Consider the following 18803-nt stretch of genomic DNA (forward strand, 5'->3'; position numbering starts at 1 on the left):
CCAGGAATCTCTAAAGCCCAAGACTGAAGCATGTGGATGGTATTAGACCTCTAAAAATTGTGGAGCTGTTAAATTCTTAAAGCACTGAGCGTGTGGAGCCAGAAAACTTGCAGACTCGGGTTCTTTGAGTAGTTCTCCAAGCTGAATGCTGAGGAAGCAGTTGCGTTAGGAGCTCAGAGATACAGAAAGCTGTGCAGATGAAGAAGGAACAAAGTCTTGCACAGTGACAGGTTCTCACTGTATCTTCCGATACATTCTTCTGGAAGAACCTTTTTAAACACACATACACCTAACATTTCATTTTATGTTTCCTAGAAGCAGGAATTTTGATCTTACCTGCTGTTTGAGTTCTTTTCTGGTATACACGGATCTCTTTAGCATTGTCAAGTCTAGCAAGGGACTGAACATCGGAGCCATTATATCTGTTTATTCGTAAAATGTTGAGGTTATCTGAATTGACTGTATATAAATAGTTTTCAAAAACTGCCAAACCACAAAGATGCCTAATCTGCAAAAGAAAAAAAATTATATCATTATTTTAGCTGAATATTTTAGGTATAAATATGACTTGTAAGCATAAACATTACTATCAATTGTACATGTGAAACTGTATGAGAGGATTTCTGAATATGTCGATAAACATTTCAAAATAATAATCACAAACTAATCCACAAGTATAGTTCACATTCTTGTAGTCTGATGTTTATAATTAGAAGAGCTTTGTAGAAAAAAGGCAGAAATTTCAAAATATTTAGCAATCCAAATTTATTTACCCTCTGAATTTCCCAGTTTTTCTCTTTTAAATTAAAAACTCCTTCATTGTTAAAGTGCACGAGTTTATTTAGTATTAACTAATGCAAACTAAGATAAATTAACTAGCATTAACTAATAAACATAGTAAATATAGATATGTAAAACACCATTTATAGGTTGAATTGATGTATTTTTTAATTATGTTATAATAAAAACAAAGCAAGTATGGCTAGATATACCCACTGAATATTTTCTTAAGTAAATAAATTATATCAACTATGATTGTGTTCCTTTTTTGTTGGTGTCTTTGATTATGCTTGTGGCCATGTGGTACTGCTTGCTTATCAAAAAGTGAATTTGAAAATTGTATTAATCTGTGATGTATCTGGGTACATTGATTAAAAATTACCTGATGTTAGTTAGCTAGCCAATGACAGTTCGAACATGAAGTGTTCAATAATCTAACCGTTGTGCTTCATTTATAGATGTAGAACATGTAAAAGATCTAATTGGCAATTTTGGAAGCTGAACAAATTAAAGAGAATTTGTTGGTGGATGTTCAGATATTTACAGGCTGAATAACTTATTAGTTTAATAAATTGTTCACGACAAAGTATTTACTTAGATCATTTACTTCACAAATTAAGATGTATTTCACCAAAAATCTTCAAACCAAACCAAACCAAAAACCGAAAAAAACCCCACCCCAATCAAAAACCCAAACCAAAGATAAACCTGCTATCAAGCATCAAATGATTCAGTCCTTTCTGGAAATTACCCCCAGTTGGCCAAATCTTGCCATCGTATTCTGTTATTACCCAAAATAAAAATAAAATAAAATAAATAATTGAGATCAATGGAAGTGTTTGATTAAGATCCAATAGAAATTCAATCAAATTATAGTAAGATGGAAAACAGCCTTGAGAACAATGACGCACCTGTACCAAATTGTTGAAATCTCTGCATTACAATCCTTTCTTCCCTATGTTCATTTGCACTCAGTGTAAAGCTTTATTATTTAATACACGAGAACTTTTCTATATTTACACTATTAACATTATTTGACTGTTTTGACAATGCATTTTATAATAACTTAATTATTTGTATTTAATTAATGCATTTCTTGTGTTTTACATCTCATGCAGTTTTCCAGCTATCTTATGCATGAATGGGAATGTTGCTTGCTACGGAAAATAGCCCTTTGAAAGCCACCCAGGCTATCAATCATAAAAGCCCATATCATTCACAAAGCTTGCCTTTTGATACGCTTGTACTTGCAAAATAAACTTTAATCCCTAAAATTTCTTGAGAATAGTTTTCTGGTCTGCTGTTTCCTTGGACTAATGAGGAGTAACTTGGAATAACAGTCATTCTAAATCCTGGCAAATACTGGCAAAAAAACTCGTGAAGTTTTTCATTTGAGTGGAAAGACAACAAATATGCTTCTCCTTCTGTGACAGCAGTGATTAATTGGGTGACAAAATTTTTTAACATCATTCACCCATATTGAAAGAAACAGATATCAGTCTTTCCTAGCTAATTGATAGAAGAAAGAATCTCTCTGAACTTGATAAAAAAATCCTTTTTTGCATCTAAATTTCAGAGAGAAGAGAAAGAACAAGCACCTCTCCTATGACACTAGTACAAGTCAGTTATAAGGCTGTAAAAGTATTTCTTAGTTGCTTAAGAAAAAGGCTTTCTTTAAGTATCTATTTCAAAATGTTCTCTTAAAAAAAATGTTGACAAGACCTGTTATTCCAGGACAACTGGCTAAAGACTGGGAATAATTTGGTAAAAAATAGGAAAGTGTTTGCTATTTAGCCAGGTGACCTAGACTGCTTTTTGTCACATTTCCTGGCCATTTTCACATGGTGGTTATGCTAACCAATTGTCTCCTTGTAAACAGTGATTACTTGGAAGCAAGGAAAGAATGACAGGAGAATAGGCAAAATGTTTATTCTATCTGCACATCTTTACATATTCGGTTTAACCTCAGGCATAAGCAGATGTAAACATGGTACCCACACCAGCTCTGGGAGTTCAAGTAGCATCCAGGAACAGTTTGGTCTCTGCTAATTTTCCCTTGTTTTACATAAGCCTTCAAACTGCCATGGAACCCTTCCTCTCCCTGCTACCTGCTACCTCACTCCCATAATAACAGATTGATATACCACTGCTCAGACTCATACAGTCTCAGCTCTTGTATTTATGACTCAGCATCTGGACCAACCATGAAAAGCGTCACTGCCATCAACAAAATATGATTTAAGTGCATCTAGATTGGTCTGAACGGGTGAATAGCTTTTGCTATTCTGTTTCTTTCACATTCTTGTACCTGTCTCTCCTTCCTGAATTGAAACGGAATGTTTACATATTTTTAATAATTTATTCCCCAGTATTTTTCCATCACTACATATTTTCCCTCCTGAAGTCTTTTTCAATGGGGAGTGTGACTTACATGGTGCATTGTTAATGAGACACTGCATGGAAGCTTGTCCGTAGGTTGCAAAATGGACTAAATTGCAAATAAAAAAGAAAATATGCAGCTGGATCTTTTGTCAAACACATTTGAAATAAAAAAGTGAAAAAAAACCCTGAAATTACTGTAACTGCTAGCATTATATATGATCATTTACTGATATCACTACTTTTTACTAATTTGCAAATAAATACCTACTTGTCTGCCTTTAATTATTGTATGCCTCTTTCTCCCTTGGTAGTCAACAACTTCCACACTATCCAGATATACGTCAACCCAGTACACATATTTATTGATGAGGTCTAGTGCAAGAGCAGTTGGCTGTTCAATTTTAGAGTCTACTATCCATGTCCTGTTCATTCCATCCATGTCACATCTCTCAACCTTGGCAGCATTCCCGTAGTCTGTAAAGAAAAGCTTTCTGTTGAAAGAAAATAACATGTTGTAAGTTTCAAAGGGTGTGAGCAGAGTGCAAAGCTTCTGGTGGCTCTGCAAAGTAAGTTTTTGTTCTTCATCATTTCAGGGGGTTTAGCTGTCAATAACCCATATAACTCTTATTGATAATCATATAATTACCCTCAAAAAATCACCTATCTTCTAAAAAATTAAAAATTACACAGACTTTTATTTCAGATAGAACATACAGAAGTTCTAAATGCATTTCCTTACACCACAGATACACCATGTAATATCTGTCATTTAAACGGGTGGTATTAACATGTACAGAGACTACATTACAATCTTTACAATACCTCTTTAACCACGGTTTATACAATATGGCAAGATAGTTACAAATAACAGAGAGTGGCAGAACCACAAAGCATTTACATGGTTTGGAGAACAATTCACTGCATGTGAGGTAAAACAAGTACAGTGATCCACACTGTCAGGTGTTTAAAATTAGATTTCTAAAGAAGATACATTAGTCTCCAGTGCATTTTTATCCAGTCTTAGAAGGATGTTCAGGCTTTAAAACGTTTCCAGAAATCCAGTGAGTCATTCCATCCTAGAATAATGGGGAGCCATCAAAGACTTAAAATTGGTACTAAGGTTTCCTAACCCAATCCTTCATTAGCATTCACTGGGTTTAGTACACACAAATCAATTTTTATTAACCTCACGATATTTTAACAAGATTACTTATTTGTGAGACTAAATTACACTGGCAAGATGAAGACCACCTTGCCATGACTTTAACATGCTATAAAGAATAATCTGATTCCAGATTGAATGTTACTGAAACTACTTTGAGAATCAGGATTTCATTTTCCAAATGAAGTGAATTATCTCCTAGTTATTACCACTAATGGGAATAACATTGGATCAACAGCATATAGACCCTTAGAGATCTGTATATTAAAGAGTATTAATGTATAGCCTTGCAATGTCTCATAGAAATTTGGCATTGTAGTATGTTTTAGGCTGGAAAAAATACGTTTGCTAAATAACCAAATGAGACCTATATCCTTTCTTATTACCAAATAATTGAGAATACATTTGAAATGCAGTTAAAAGTGTTTAATGTGTGAAATATGTAAATTAAAAATTATTCTAAATATTAAAGGCAGTAGATTTAGCTGTAGATATGTATAGCAACTGTCAAATGCCAAAATTGATTGATCACAGAATCATAAAATAGGGCTTGAGGAGAATTTGAAAGGTCATGTAGTCCATCACCAGGCCATAAGGCAGAATAAACTTTACCTATAACATTCCTGAGGGACAACTCCATTCCTGAGAGGGTTTTCTATTTATCAAAATAAATATGAATTCCTGTCTTATCCTTCATTGTAATTCTGTATCCCAGCTGTACTTTAAAAACACTTTAACAAACATGTACTTAACATTCAGGTCCATATAAATCAAAACGTGCATGCTAAAGAATACGTGCAAAGTAAAAATTATGTCTGCAAAGCAAATGTTTAATTTGGAACAAAAATAGCCAAATAACTGTGTGTATAGAATGTGGAAGTATATGCACACAAACATATGTATGTGTATATGTTTTTCATCAGCAATAACAAGGCCAACACCTATTACAATTAAGAGAAGTTGTTAAAATATCACATGTACTCTAGTCTACAATCTGTACATCTGGGGATTTGATTTAGGTTATGTAATGGAAAGGTGTATCATAGGATTCAATAATTCAAAGCTCATTTTGTAATCATAGAACCAGATGGCTTTGCTGTGATCAGACGTGCGTGCACACACACACACACACGTTTCTGTATAAATACATATACACAGGAACTCCAAAAACCTGAAGCTTGACTTCAGACTAACTCTTTACTTGATTGCTTACTGCAGAGTATTCTTATACAAGACTTAATATTCCTATATGATACCATAGGCTAAGATACAGGATAGAAATAATAATTATTTGCCTTTTACAACAATATTTTTTTTTAGATCAGTCAAGAAATAAAATGTTTTTGTTCATCAATACAAACAGATACAGAAAAGGGTATGTAGTTTAAGATGCTCCTCCGGCTTTCTGGGATGGGGGGGTAATTTCTTTGTTTTCTAAATATCTGTTTTATATTAACATAATTTGTGCTAAGGAAGCTAGCATGACTTCATGTGTAACTGACAGTCTTTTAATTTTAGAAATTATTACTCTTATTCAGGAGCCTGACAATAGCAAAACTTTATCTTTTAACACAAAGGTAAAAGACAGGACAAGAAAGTGGTTGCATAGCTGCTGCCTTATGATCAAAGCGGTCTGAAAATTAAATTAAAAAAATTAAATGCTTTAGCATGTAATCATGAAATGCAATTCTATATTTAAAGACCAATGCATAATTTTTAGAATGAGGTTTAAATCAGACTGCATTTGTAACACATGAAGCTGACTCAAAATTACACTGTATTTCCTTTGCCTTGGGAGTTCTCAAGGATACACTGTAGTAGCATTTCTTTCAGCTCAAGACTAATCTTTCTGCTCACAAATGATGCTGGATTTGCCTATCCATTTTCAGCAGAGAGTGGTGAAATCTTTTATCTATTCACAGAGCAAGTTCAGCAGGGATACTGTCTGTGTGCATTTCCCTGTACAGCCCCAGCACTACGCATCAGAACCGACCTTGAGGGAGCAGCTCTGATAGGGACAGGGAGAGGGCTGGGTTCACTGCAGCCTTTGTTTCCCGAGACTACTAACAAGGGTGCTAATTGAGGCTAGTACAAAATAGAGAAAATTTTGGCACTAAATAGAATTTTATTAAGGCATGTAATCTTTTGAAAGCTATAGTCTTCTTCATGCACAGAAATTCTGAATATTCTCCTAGTTCTTTTAAACTGTACAAAACCCATGTTCTGCCCATTGTTAATCAAGAACAAGAAGGGCCACGTTCTTCACCAAGTCCAGGTGCTTTGCAAGCATCCTATAATACTTTTTTTTCAAACTTCTTAAACTCACTAAAGGACTTGGTTGTTTTGACCCAGTGTTCCATCAGGAAGCACTTCCAGAATGGTTTCAGTGTTGTTTCAGCACTTAGAAATCTACATATAATAACTAATGACAATATCTTCAATGCTAAATGATACCTACTGATTTTTGCAGCATACTTAATTTGGCTTAAACAGACTTGTCACCTGTCTTCTCCTCCAAAAGTATTTCTAGATGGCTATAAAATTCTTTCACTCTACCTGGCCGCTAGAGATAAAGAGTGTCAGTCTTTCTCATCTTATAAGACAGGCTCTTTATGTTGCCCTTCTGTGCAGTTACTCCAATTTCAGGTCATGTTATTGAACAAGCACGGTCAGCACTAGGTGCACTGTTCCAGAGAGGAGTTCGCCGGTATCTGTACAATAGCACTGTAACTCCCCTACATCGCCATCACTGGATGATATTTGCTATTTTCACAGCTCTATTACACTGCTGACTTACAGTCATCTTCTCACCGGTTACTACATACACGCTCCTCCTGCTGATTTCCCAGGGTTTAGCTGACTTTCTCCAGTCTATGAAATACAACCCGTTTCATAACTTAACAACTTAGTCTTTAAAAGTTATGGTTGGACTTTTTCCAACAAGAGTTTGGTTTCAATGAGGAAAATACAGGGAATATTCCCCCCATATCTGAGCAATGAAATCTCTGTAACATTTTAAAATATCCTCACTGACAAACCCACTGATCACAAACAGCAATAAAGTCATTTTACCAAATAAAACCAAGTCCAGAGGAGAAGACAAGAACCGACAGTGAACATCCCAGTCCCTGTTCTCATACTCGTGGTCACAGATTCATCTTCCCTTCATTACCAGTCCCCCCAAAAAATGTAAGGAGGGCCTCAAAAGGCCTGCTGTTCTTTCCTGACAAAGATATCTGTCCTCAATAGAAATTTCCTTTCAGACCCAGGTAGTTACTGAGCTCAGCTGCCAAATGTTATGTGCCTCCCTTGTCACCAGTGGGTTTATCTCCAACTTCTCTGACTTCTTTTTGTTTTCCAAGCCTTCAGTCACTGCATTCATAATCCACCTATTTAATTAGGTAAGAAAGAGGTCTCTTTTCCCTGTAAAGCTACATTTGGGCATTTGGATGACTGAAAACTCTTAATTTCTGATGCACCTAAGAAGCCAAATGGTGTACAGCTCCATCAGACTTTGGGGGGCAAAGTTTCACAGTCCTGCAACATTTTACCAAAAATAACCCATCACCCACGTATGGAACAATATTATAAGGTGTCATGAAATACTTTTAATTTTTTTTTTCCAGATACAAACAACTGTTCTTCACAGTTGAGTGCGTTCAGTTGTCATTATTTTTATTTATTCTTTATTATACTCCTCAGCCTCTCATTACTCTTGTAACAGAGAAGAGGTATACTTGTCACCCTGTCCAGAAGCTCATCTATTCAGCTGGCAGGCCTCAGACTTTACCTGTTCCCTGTGTAACTCACAAGCCAGCCTATTCCCAATCGTTATTGCCCCTTTAATTCCCAGGACAGCTTTTAAACCTCAAGTGCTCCTTCAGTGAACCTATGGAAAAAGAATGTGTTATTGCACAGTAACTTCAATCCCTCGTGAGGAGGAGCAAAACAGAGTTTCAGGCACGCTCAAAAAGGGCAGCGGTACAGCAAAGAAACCATCATATATCTGATAGTATGGTGTGGTTCGCAAGCAGATGCAAGAGTGGAAGCTAAATGGACTCAAGTACCAAAACGCTTCAGTCACAGATGTATCCCAATTACACACCCTCCCTGTTATGCAGGAGGGAAGACATGTGTCCTGCAGTGTTACCTGTAGCTCATACATTAACACTTACTGTCAACATGACCCACCATTGCCAGCTGCCACAGGGCAGGCAAACGGCAATGCCAGGGAAAATACAGATTGTGCTTCTCCATCTGTTTCTCTCTTCCTCTGGCCTCCTCTTACCTGAGATGTGTTTGTGTAAGCACTACTTGGTAGGAAAAGGATAAAGGGTAGCGCCTTCTATTTAAGGTGAAGACAAGAAGGGCTGTTCTGAAGTAATTACAGTCTCAAGAAGGTGAGAATTGCTGGGGCAGATTTTGAAGGGAAGAATGACAGAGAGCTTGGCAGGCCACAGCAGAGAGCCAACTGCAATGCAATGTTATCCGAGGTAAATTATTATGGTATGTATAGAAAGACGGCTTCCTTCTTTAGACAAAGTTACTGTGGTGGACCAGAGCTGTCTAGATTAAAGTAAAATAGTTGATAGCATACCTCAACAGGAGCTAAGAGCAGAAAGAGCGGTATTTAATTTTAAGAAATTACATTGAAAGGATCATTATCAAGAAGAAAGCTTCTAAAGATATTCTATTGATCTTGGGAAAATGAATGAGTGACAACTTAGAGGGTGGTTTGTTGTTTTTTTTTTTCTAATTTAGAAGATGGATTACAGTATGGGAAAAAAAAATTGGAGTAACAGAAATGGGGTGCAAGTTAATCAGTTTAAAAACTACTGAGAAGACCACTGGCATTGAGTGGTACCAGCCAGATACAAGTGCAGGACAAACTGTAAACATGAAAGAAATGCTGTAGGACAACTAAAATTATGGGGACTCTGGTGAACAGGGAACCTTCTTCAGAGGAGGTGATCAACATACCGAATTAAAAGGACTGTGTGAAAACATCCGTCGGATTCTCTGCTTATAAATTAAAGCTTACAGTATCAGGTGATCTATTTACTGGCTTCTCATAAGAGGACTGCCATGCAGTCCCGTATCTGGTTTCTACTGCATTTCAGCAAAAGGAATGTGATTTGATTTCATTTGCATTGCATTTAATTAATATTATGCTTTCCATCACGGTCCAGGAACATTTTCCCCTCTGTTGACGTTGAAGTTGATTTCTGGGTTCAGTAGTTTTCTTTTCCATCTGCATCTGAAGCAAAAGAAATCAGCCACGCTCATATTTAGCCCATTGATGGTATTAAATGTGCCACTGCCCTTAGTGTACCAGACATATCCTAGGTGACTGAAGAGTACTACTTGCTATCACACTCATATTTAAAGCAATTGCCAGGTTTGGGGCAAAGGCAAATTTTCTCGCAGGGAAGGAATGTAAAAGCCATTGGATGTCGGCATTTGGGATCCTCTTCCTTCCCTCTCTTTCTAGCACAAGGCAGCATCCATCGCCTTGAGGATAATTTCCTCTTGCAAATCCGTACTGTTCTATGGTGGTTTAGAAACTAGCAGGCTCTCCAGCAACATGTCTTAATTTTTGTAATTGATTTTGGAAAGAAATAATGGCTGGATATTTTCTGAAGTGAAAATCTATTAAAGCTTCTCTGTGCTTTCTGCAATCTAAGGGAGCACACGTGTTCCCAATGTTCCTAGTATTTTGGAATCGTAGCAATGAGTGCCTAAGAGTAAAATAATAATGGTTACCTTTCATAGAGAGCTGCAGGTTTAGTGCCAGGCAGGAAGCAGCACAGAGCTGAGCTGCAGATAAAAGTAAACCCCAGTGAGACGATGCATCCTCGCCCCACAGAGCCAAGCGCCAACACTGTTTGTTGCACAACAGAACATAGGCACAATCAGCAAAAGCTCAACCCAAATGCCTTAGGGGGGACATTTATAATGAAATACCTTTCTCTTTACATGGAAACCACCAGTTCAAACAAAGGTTTTCTTATTTGCAGTAAGAAGGATGGCAGTCTGAGCAGCAAACACAGTAAGTAGCTGTGAATTTGGGGATGGATTAAAGAAAAGAACAAACAAACTGCTTCACCTGCACAGTAGCTACAAATTGTCATTATCTGTGGAGTTCTTATTAAACAGAGCAGCACATCAAGGGGGGGGGGGGGGGGGGAGAAAAAATTCTTGCAACTATTTTTTCTTTCTTCTTTTTTATTTTTCCCACTGAAACTGTCCATCTATAGAAATATGCTTCGTATAAAGGCAAACTGGGTGGCCATCAACAGGAAATCCCCCTCCCACCCAATATTTTCCTTACACATTTTCAGAGATGTTACGAAGTGAATGTAATATGATAATTCAGGACTGTGATTTCTTACAGAGTTATGACTATGTTCTGCTATTGTTTTAGCTTATCAAAACAAAATCCTGCATAGAATTTTTCAAGTTTGATTCTTTCCACCTTTGAGGGGATAAAAGCCTTCTATTTCTTTTGTCTTAGGAATGACAATCAAATAAACATAAACCAAAGTTGTTCAAACTTCATAATAACACTTTAAAAGTTTTGTCTTTCTATTCAACCCAAATAAGTTTCTCTGCAGGGGGGGAACTGCAAACAGCTCTCCAGTGCACCCATCTACCATCTCTGGGTGCAGCAGGAATAGTATACGACAGTAAGATGTACAGCTAACTTTCTCTCTTCTGGTATCCAAAGTTTCAGTTTTCTCTCACAAGCTATACTTCTTCACACTCAGAGTAAATACGGAGCAAACTCATGCCAATCCTACTGTATTCTCTTTCTTGCTCCACTTATAAATAGGTGTGAGTTTCTGTACGTGCTAAAAAAATGCACGACTGGAATATAACCCTAGTAAATCAAAGGCAAACATTCACAGAAATGAAAATTAAATCGACAGATTTTGCTAGAGGATAAAAACAGAAAGAAAGTTTGCCTTACACACATTCTCATCATAATACTTAAGTGTGTTTTTCCCCCCACATCAACAATGAGATTACAGCTAGGAGATGTATTCTTGAAAAACCGCATCTCTTAGCATCTCTCAAATTTATACTTGCTTAATCTGCTTTCTGTCTAAATACCATCCAATATCCTTTCATTAAAGGCATGTAATTGCCTTAAGTAATTTTGTGCAGCAGTGGTGCATTTTCATTGTATTTGGCATTCTTCTGAACAAAAGGGTTGTCTGAATTTTAAAAGTTTATTATCGATATAAAATTTTAGGAACTCAATCAGATTTTACCTTTTATGTCATTTTTCCATAAATGTATGCAAAGTATTAATAACTCTTATTTTTCATTGAAAGACACATTGCAGATGTATTCATGGATTTATTAAAGACCCTGAGCATTAGTATTTAATTTGTCAAGTTACTGCCATTCACCTGAAAATGTATGGGTTAAGATTTATAATAGATGCAGAAATCTGGGAATAGAGTCCTTTCAGACTGTACATGTTCTTCCCCATGAGTTACTAAAAGCTCATCAATTAGAACAAGAATGAAGAAACATTGATTATTCCCAGTTTATCACAAACCAGCTGTGCCAAATTGCTGTGTTGATCCACTGAGAAAATTCATTTTACTGTCATGTAACACGGTTTCATACCATCACTTAAGCAGACTTTCACCTTGACAGCCAAATAGTACCAAGTAGTCTTTAGAAATGTTATATATAAACCCAAAACTGTTTCATAGACTTTTGTATAGTTATAAAATGTGTCTTTACGTCCAAAATGTGCACACCTGCTGTTAGATATACTTAAATCTTTAATTCAAAGATCGGAGAGAACATGATGATGAATATAGTTCTTGGATTATCCCCAGTAATCATTTCTGAGGAATAGGTGGTTAGTTTCAAATGGTGTCTATTTTATCAGATATACGAGATTCAGTGAAATAATCTTGCTCTAGGAAATTAAAAATCTGTTGCTTCACTAGAAACTCGGGCTCTGACATATACGCCATCCTTCAAACTCTAGTAGAGATACTTATTTTTAATGTAGTATTTGTTATTCTGCGTTGAATTATTTCTGGAGCAACAAAATGGTGCCACTTGACCTTTTATACTATTTGCATGAACCCAAGTACATAGCAGGATACACGTATTGAAAGAATAATTTTCAAAGAATTAACATTATACTGAAGCTCTTTCACTGAAAAAATAAAGGCAGTACTTGTCCTAGAGCTACTTAATTTTTGCCATATATTATAACATGCAGTCAGGCTGTTTTGTTTCTTCTACTTAATAAATGACCTTTTAATTTAGCTGAAAATAGTAAATTTTAAAATTTACTTTTTAAAAATAAGATTCATTTTTTGGGTGGGGGGAAGTTTTCATTCCTTGTTCAGTATTTGTAAGGAAAAAAAAAATAGAAAAAGGAAGACCCCTGTAAGTGTGTCTGGACTGCAGCCTGATGAAACTCAGGCTAAGGGGAAAGCAGTCTGGAGTTTGGTAGGTTCAGCATTTGTCCTAGAGCTAGGTACTGCTGCGGAGCAAATCAGGACAGCATTAGCAGTAACACGCATTTTAAAAACAACTGTCTAGACACAGGAGGCTACTATTTCCCAAACACAATCTTAATTCTCCAGCAGCTTTTCTTTCCCAGAATTTGAGACATGGCCCTTTCAACCCAGTTTGAGAAATGATAGTTATATGAACTGTTCGGCACTATGAAATGCAAAAAATGTACCTACCCATTCAGTTTGTCAGAGATTTAAAATCATGTTTTCCACATCCCTTACATCTTATCACAGTACAGATGTCTATTTTAAAATAAGAATGCTTTGTCTTGAACTACGCAATTTCTGTCAACGAACTTTTTTATTCAGTTGCAGAGAATGGAAAAAGACAGACTTTTTTGCAATATTAATTTATTTAAAATTTATTATTAATGTGAAAAAATGAATTAAAACACTGCTTCCACCTTGGTATTTTATGACCTATGCCAGATTAAATGTCAGTAATAGCTGGCATTTGAGAACCTGTCTCATCCATCTTGTACAGAAAATGCTACAATAAGCATCATTATATAGGATTATATTAAATTAATCAAAAATCCACAGTTTGCATGCTTTAGGATTCTCAGGGCTCCTCCTTCACAGGCAGACCTGAAGAAAGGCTAGCATTATATTTAGAGGTACTCTCTTTATATCCCAAATGAATCAGACCCCAGTTTTGAAAAGTAATGATTTAAAGTCATGATGAATATAGCAGTTAACAGCAAGGATGGAGATTTCCTCTTTCGAACAAACTCATGGAAGAAGAATATATCAGTGACAATTAAATGCAATGAAGTTTCCAACTTTGAAAATCACAATATTGTACACCACTGGAAGCTGACAGATTTGCTCTGGGAACTACTATTGTATGCTTGTTTTATTTTTACTTTCTCATCTAAGCATTTCATTTTGCTACAGCTAAGAAAAGTCACACCTAGGATGGTTTTCAAGTGACTGTGCTAGTATGTTCTTCAGTACCACTGTTCTCAAAGCTCTTGGTTTAGATTTAAGTCATTAAATACAATCAATGACATCAAAGCTGAAGATGATCTTGGATCATCTTCAGCATAGGCTGTGCTGTAGAATAGCTAATTTGACAGAAATCACACTTTTAATTTATATTTTAATATATATCTGCAATATTAATTTATATAAAAATATACTTTAAAGTGATCTTTAGACATGCTAATAATTTCACCTTATGCCAAAGGGGAGTACATACATCTCGTATTTGATCTACACAAGGAAATGCTGCTAACACTAGAATTCTTAAGCTAGTTTAAATTGTGCATATGGCTACTTAGCACAGTGTAGAATAGAAAATAGCCTGTATTTGACAGCAATGGACAGAGCTGATCTTTATCTCAACATGCTGCTTTCCTTTCAGATGAAACAGTAATCTTGGCAGGTTATGGAATTACTCCAATCTAATGATGATTCTGGTTGTGAACAGTAATGAGGAGGTACTCAGGGCTCACCAAGACATTTAGAAATCTTCCTTCTTTAACGTTTTTTGGAAGGTAATAAGTGCTGAAGTGAATATTAGAACTTGCCCTATATCTTGAGTTTCTGATCAAATATCTTCTGCTGGAGAGATTGGTTTGGACACTGCTGTTTGACACAAGGCTTCTTAACAGCACATCTTTATGCAGGTCTGCAGTACCCATAATCTCCCCACTGCAGATTCCTGGCTGGAGCATTATATAATGCCAGCAACAACTGGATTGCTTGGTGCCATGCCTCAACTTGGTATTTAACAGAAAGTAAATAAAAATAGGCAGTTCTGCCTCCCCGTTAACTGCCAACTAAACAAGTAATTTTCTCTCCAAAATTGTTCTAGCAAGTTAAAATGAAAAAAACAAACATCAAACAAAAACTCTAAACCAAAGTTTGTCTGAAATTTAGATCATAGACAAGACGTTATCAAGTTAATAGAAAGAAAAAGCAAAGCGTGACTTATAAAGAATCATAACATTTGAAATTAGATTGGAAGTATTGTATGTCCATTATTTTATGTCTTCTGAGATCAAAGACTCTTTAAAAATCTTCCTGATAATTTTTCTCAAGGCATTACAAACCAAAAATCAATTTTAGTTAAGCGACAAAGAAATTGGTGGTATTCTACCATGGAGAAGGCTCTAGTGTTTTTGCTGTTACTCTATTCTTGATCCCTTAACCTTTAATTTGCAGCAGCTAGTCCTAATGGGAAAGGAGAATTATTCATAATACTACTGATAATTAGTGCCTAATCACTAGAACTAATATGAAACTGCTAGAAAACTGTGTATATATGCAGGATTTAAAGCCAATGAATGCTGATTTGAAACACAAATACATAAAGAACACAAGGATGTCAATTTTGACTTCCAAAGGCTGCCACAACTGACAGCCCATCGATGACCTGTGACACTACTTGTTATATTTACACTGTGGCAGACAAGTTCTACAAATAATAATTGTCCAGAGATGTTCATGCATGCTTCTCTGGTTAGTAAATATTTTCATCAACTTTACTCAAAGTTTCTCTGAATGCTACAATGAATACAAAGAAAAATTTTCTATACATGGCGGTAGCTAATACACAGATACTGCTGGGACTGCAACAGTAAGTTAATGCAGGTTGTGTATTTTGCTGTTCAAAGTGATTTTAATTGAGCTGGGGCATGGAAACGTGGTATTGCACATGGTGCACTCTTGTACCTACACTGGTGAAAGGATGAACAGTTACAGTACTCTGATATTTTATGGCAAGTGACAAGATGTTTAATAAACCATTTTGTGTTAAGGAATCCTGCGTATGGAGTCATTCTGTTATCCACTTTGTTGTGCTGAGAGATAGATATGACAATCAGAAGCTCAAATACCGAGGCAGGAAAGGGTCAGAGCTGTTGCAAGTGAAATCAGCAGATAAGGAAAACAAGAGGCAGCAAATGCTTTTCACAGCCACACACTGTGGTCCAACCAAACAGTCCCTCATGTGTTGTGAGTACGGCCAAAACAAATTCATGCCTCCTACCAAGCTGAGAATAGCAACCCCCAGCTGAGCACTGGCACAAAGGTGGATTCCCCTGCTCAGGGCATCATAAAGGAAACAGTTACAGTACTTCTAAGTGGGACTTAGGCATATTTCCACATCTTTCTGTTTACCATCACATAATGATAAATTTAAGGTATAACTCGGTTCATGCAGCTGCTTGGAATTTGCAGTAGTCAGTTTTATTTTGCTCAACCAAGCTATGATAAGAGGTTATTTTTAAGATTTTATTTTTAGGTCCTGAGGCTTTTTGATACTTTGAAATTCATGGCAATGGCTAAATACACATAACTTCCGAAAGCTGCATTATCTTCTCACTAAAAACAACGTTATTGCGTGTGACAGTAGCTGTTAAAAAATATTTTTTCCCTGAGTGTCTACAGTCACAGATAGTTTGCTTTGAACAGCTTACTGTCTTGTCTTGCCTGATAATTTTCAGTGGAGATTAACTGATATTTGATTAGTATTTCTTAAGTCTAATATTCTGAAAACAAGAATATTGGTACCGACCAGATAAACTGTATTCCAATATGAGCTATTGAATGACTCTAGGGCGACTTATTCCCTAGTGACCTCTTACATGGATGGGCCATATTAAGGAACTGATTTTCATCCTATGATCTGACAGACAAAGATCACAATATTAATGTTTCATTCATATATTTGTAAATACTAAGCTATGGTGTTTACATCAGTGTCGGAGAGTTCCAGTACTGCAGAATTCTTATTATTCCGCAGGAAGAATGGCAAACATTTATTATCCTCCATTTATAAGACTTTATTTATTTAGAAGTAAAAAATGCTCAGAGGTATTAAATCCTTATCCAAAATTATACCTTATCACAGGACTGGAATTCATGTCAACTACTCAGAGTTAAATTTCATTCACCCAGATGATCAACTGAAAAGATGAAAAGCTTAATAAGGAAATTTCCTCTCTGGATGAAAACAAAATCAGATTTTTCTTATTACAATGCTGATTAAGGTCCAATATCTACAAACCAAAAGCACAGAACCTGACAGTCAACTTAAATTTTTTCTAAAATATTTTTCTTGGTGTTCTCAGCTGTTCAATGAATGGCATGTGGACAATCAAATCATATTCTTTGAACAGTTTGAAAACTGATAAAGAATTGTCACTGTTCATGACAATAGGGATTAACCTAGTTTAAATCTTTTAGTGGCCCTTCCTATCTCCTATTTATTCAAAAAAATCTGCAACTGTTCCAAAGATTAATGTTTTACAAAGGTCTATAACTGTACTTCCAGCTTAAATAGTCTTGAAATATTCAGTCCTAGTGGTTACTCTAAAATATTTTTTGAAATGTATTCTCAACCAAAACCATGTGACCTAAGATATTGCTAACAATTACGTATTGTGGTTCTAAAATGTCAGCAAGCAGATTGGAGGCTTCTGTTCATGTTGTACTGACAGACAACTTCCAATCCTGTGATCTCTCACCTTTGCTAAGAACTATAAACGCTACCTTTGTTCTTCTAAATTTGGCTTGAGAAATGGTTAGTGCTCAGAACTGGTGAATTTGTGTCAAGATTTTTTCGGAAGCCGTTAATTACCACAAGTGCAGGTCACATCTAGAATTTAAAAGATCTGAAAGATGTCTGAACTTTTGCATTTATTTATTTGAGTTATTGGCATGAAATTTTGCATATCATTGGAGTGGATCTTTCTAATCTTCATTTACTGAATCATCTGCCACTATTTTCCACATGAAGTTTGTCTCATTTCAAGAATTTTGAAAACCTGTGCTGGCATGACAAAGTATTTTATAGAAAAGCTGCAGTTGTAATACACTTCCCATACTTGTTAGAGAATTTTGAACATAAGTAATGAATTAAAAAAAAGACTGCAGGAAGCATACTGGGAATCACAGGATTAAAGAGGCTGTCAGGTGATCCATAGGCATAGCATCCACTTTTACTCCAAACATGTAATTCAATTTAATTTTTTTTAAGATGGCCGTAAAATATATTAGCACAAAATTATGTATTATCTTTGTTTAAAGAAATTATTGAAGGGATCAGCTGGGAAAAAAAACAACCAAACAAAAACCAAACAAACAAAAAAAGCCACACAAAAAAACCCAACCCAAAAGCAAAACCCAGCCCTCTCTCTCTCCTGCAAAGAACGCACAAAACAAGCAGCCATGGGAAAATTTCATCAACTTATGTAACAACAACAACAACATCAGACTATTTCAGGGGAATACTGGATAATTTTTTATAAATATTTGTATCTGGCAGACACCTTCAACTATGAGATTTTGACTCCTGCTGCACACCTGCTTATTCTCCAGAGGAAAGGCATGGTGCGATACGATAGCCAGTTCAGCATGGAAAGAACTCCACAAAGTCTCAAACCGTTACTGAATTACTAAAACAAAACTAAAGGTCGCTTTACAAGTTCCCTTCCTTTCCTGCCATACTCCACTCATGGGGCTGGCGCCCACCCACACCCAGGCAGCCTCATGGAGAAGGGAGGACCTGCCCCAGGGAAGGCACCTCCATCTGGGGAGCAGCTCTAACACACAGCCACTGGGTAAAATCCTCCACCTGAGTGGGTCTGCACCAGGCTGTGCCCCTGCCTGCGGCATGGGAGCACACGGGACCACCTCAGGTCACATTTCAGCTTGTAATCTACAGTGAGCCCATACCTGGATTACCAGCTCAAGTAAGAAATTACGGGCAGTGCCGAAACAAGCACACAAATCTACTTCCCAGTTTCTCTTCTGAAACACCGAAAACGTAGAGATGCATTAGCAGCACTGACTGCGGAGCACAACGAGGAGAGAAAGGTAGCTGGTTTCCAGGGGAGGGGGAAATGCCGGCGACACTCACATACTAACCTACCCTACATAGAAATAGACAGAAGGACAATTTCTGAAAATGACTAAAC

General features: G+C 36.4%; 1 protein-coding gene across 1 annotated transcript in view; it reads right to left on the reverse strand.

Moving 5' to 3' along the window:
- The window catches only part of LRP1B (LDL receptor related protein 1B), a 470805-nt gene that overhangs the window by 302603 nt on the left and 149399 nt on the right, over positions 1–18803 (reverse strand). Inside the window, exons 6-7 of the mRNA XM_027815297.2 lie at positions 3431–3653; positions 337–508 (exon numbers count right to left, since the gene is read on the reverse strand). Of these exons, the coding sequence (XP_027671098.2) occupies positions 337–508; positions 3431–3653 (395 nt within the window). The remainder of the gene's footprint in view (positions 1–336; positions 509–3430; positions 3654–18803) is intronic.

The sequence above is a fragment of the Falco cherrug genome, chromosome 8, assembly GCF_023634085.1.
Source record: "Falco cherrug isolate bFalChe1 chromosome 8, bFalChe1.pri, whole genome shotgun sequence".
Classification (NCBI taxonomy): Eukaryota; Metazoa; Chordata; class Aves; order Falconiformes; family Falconidae; genus Falco; species Falco cherrug.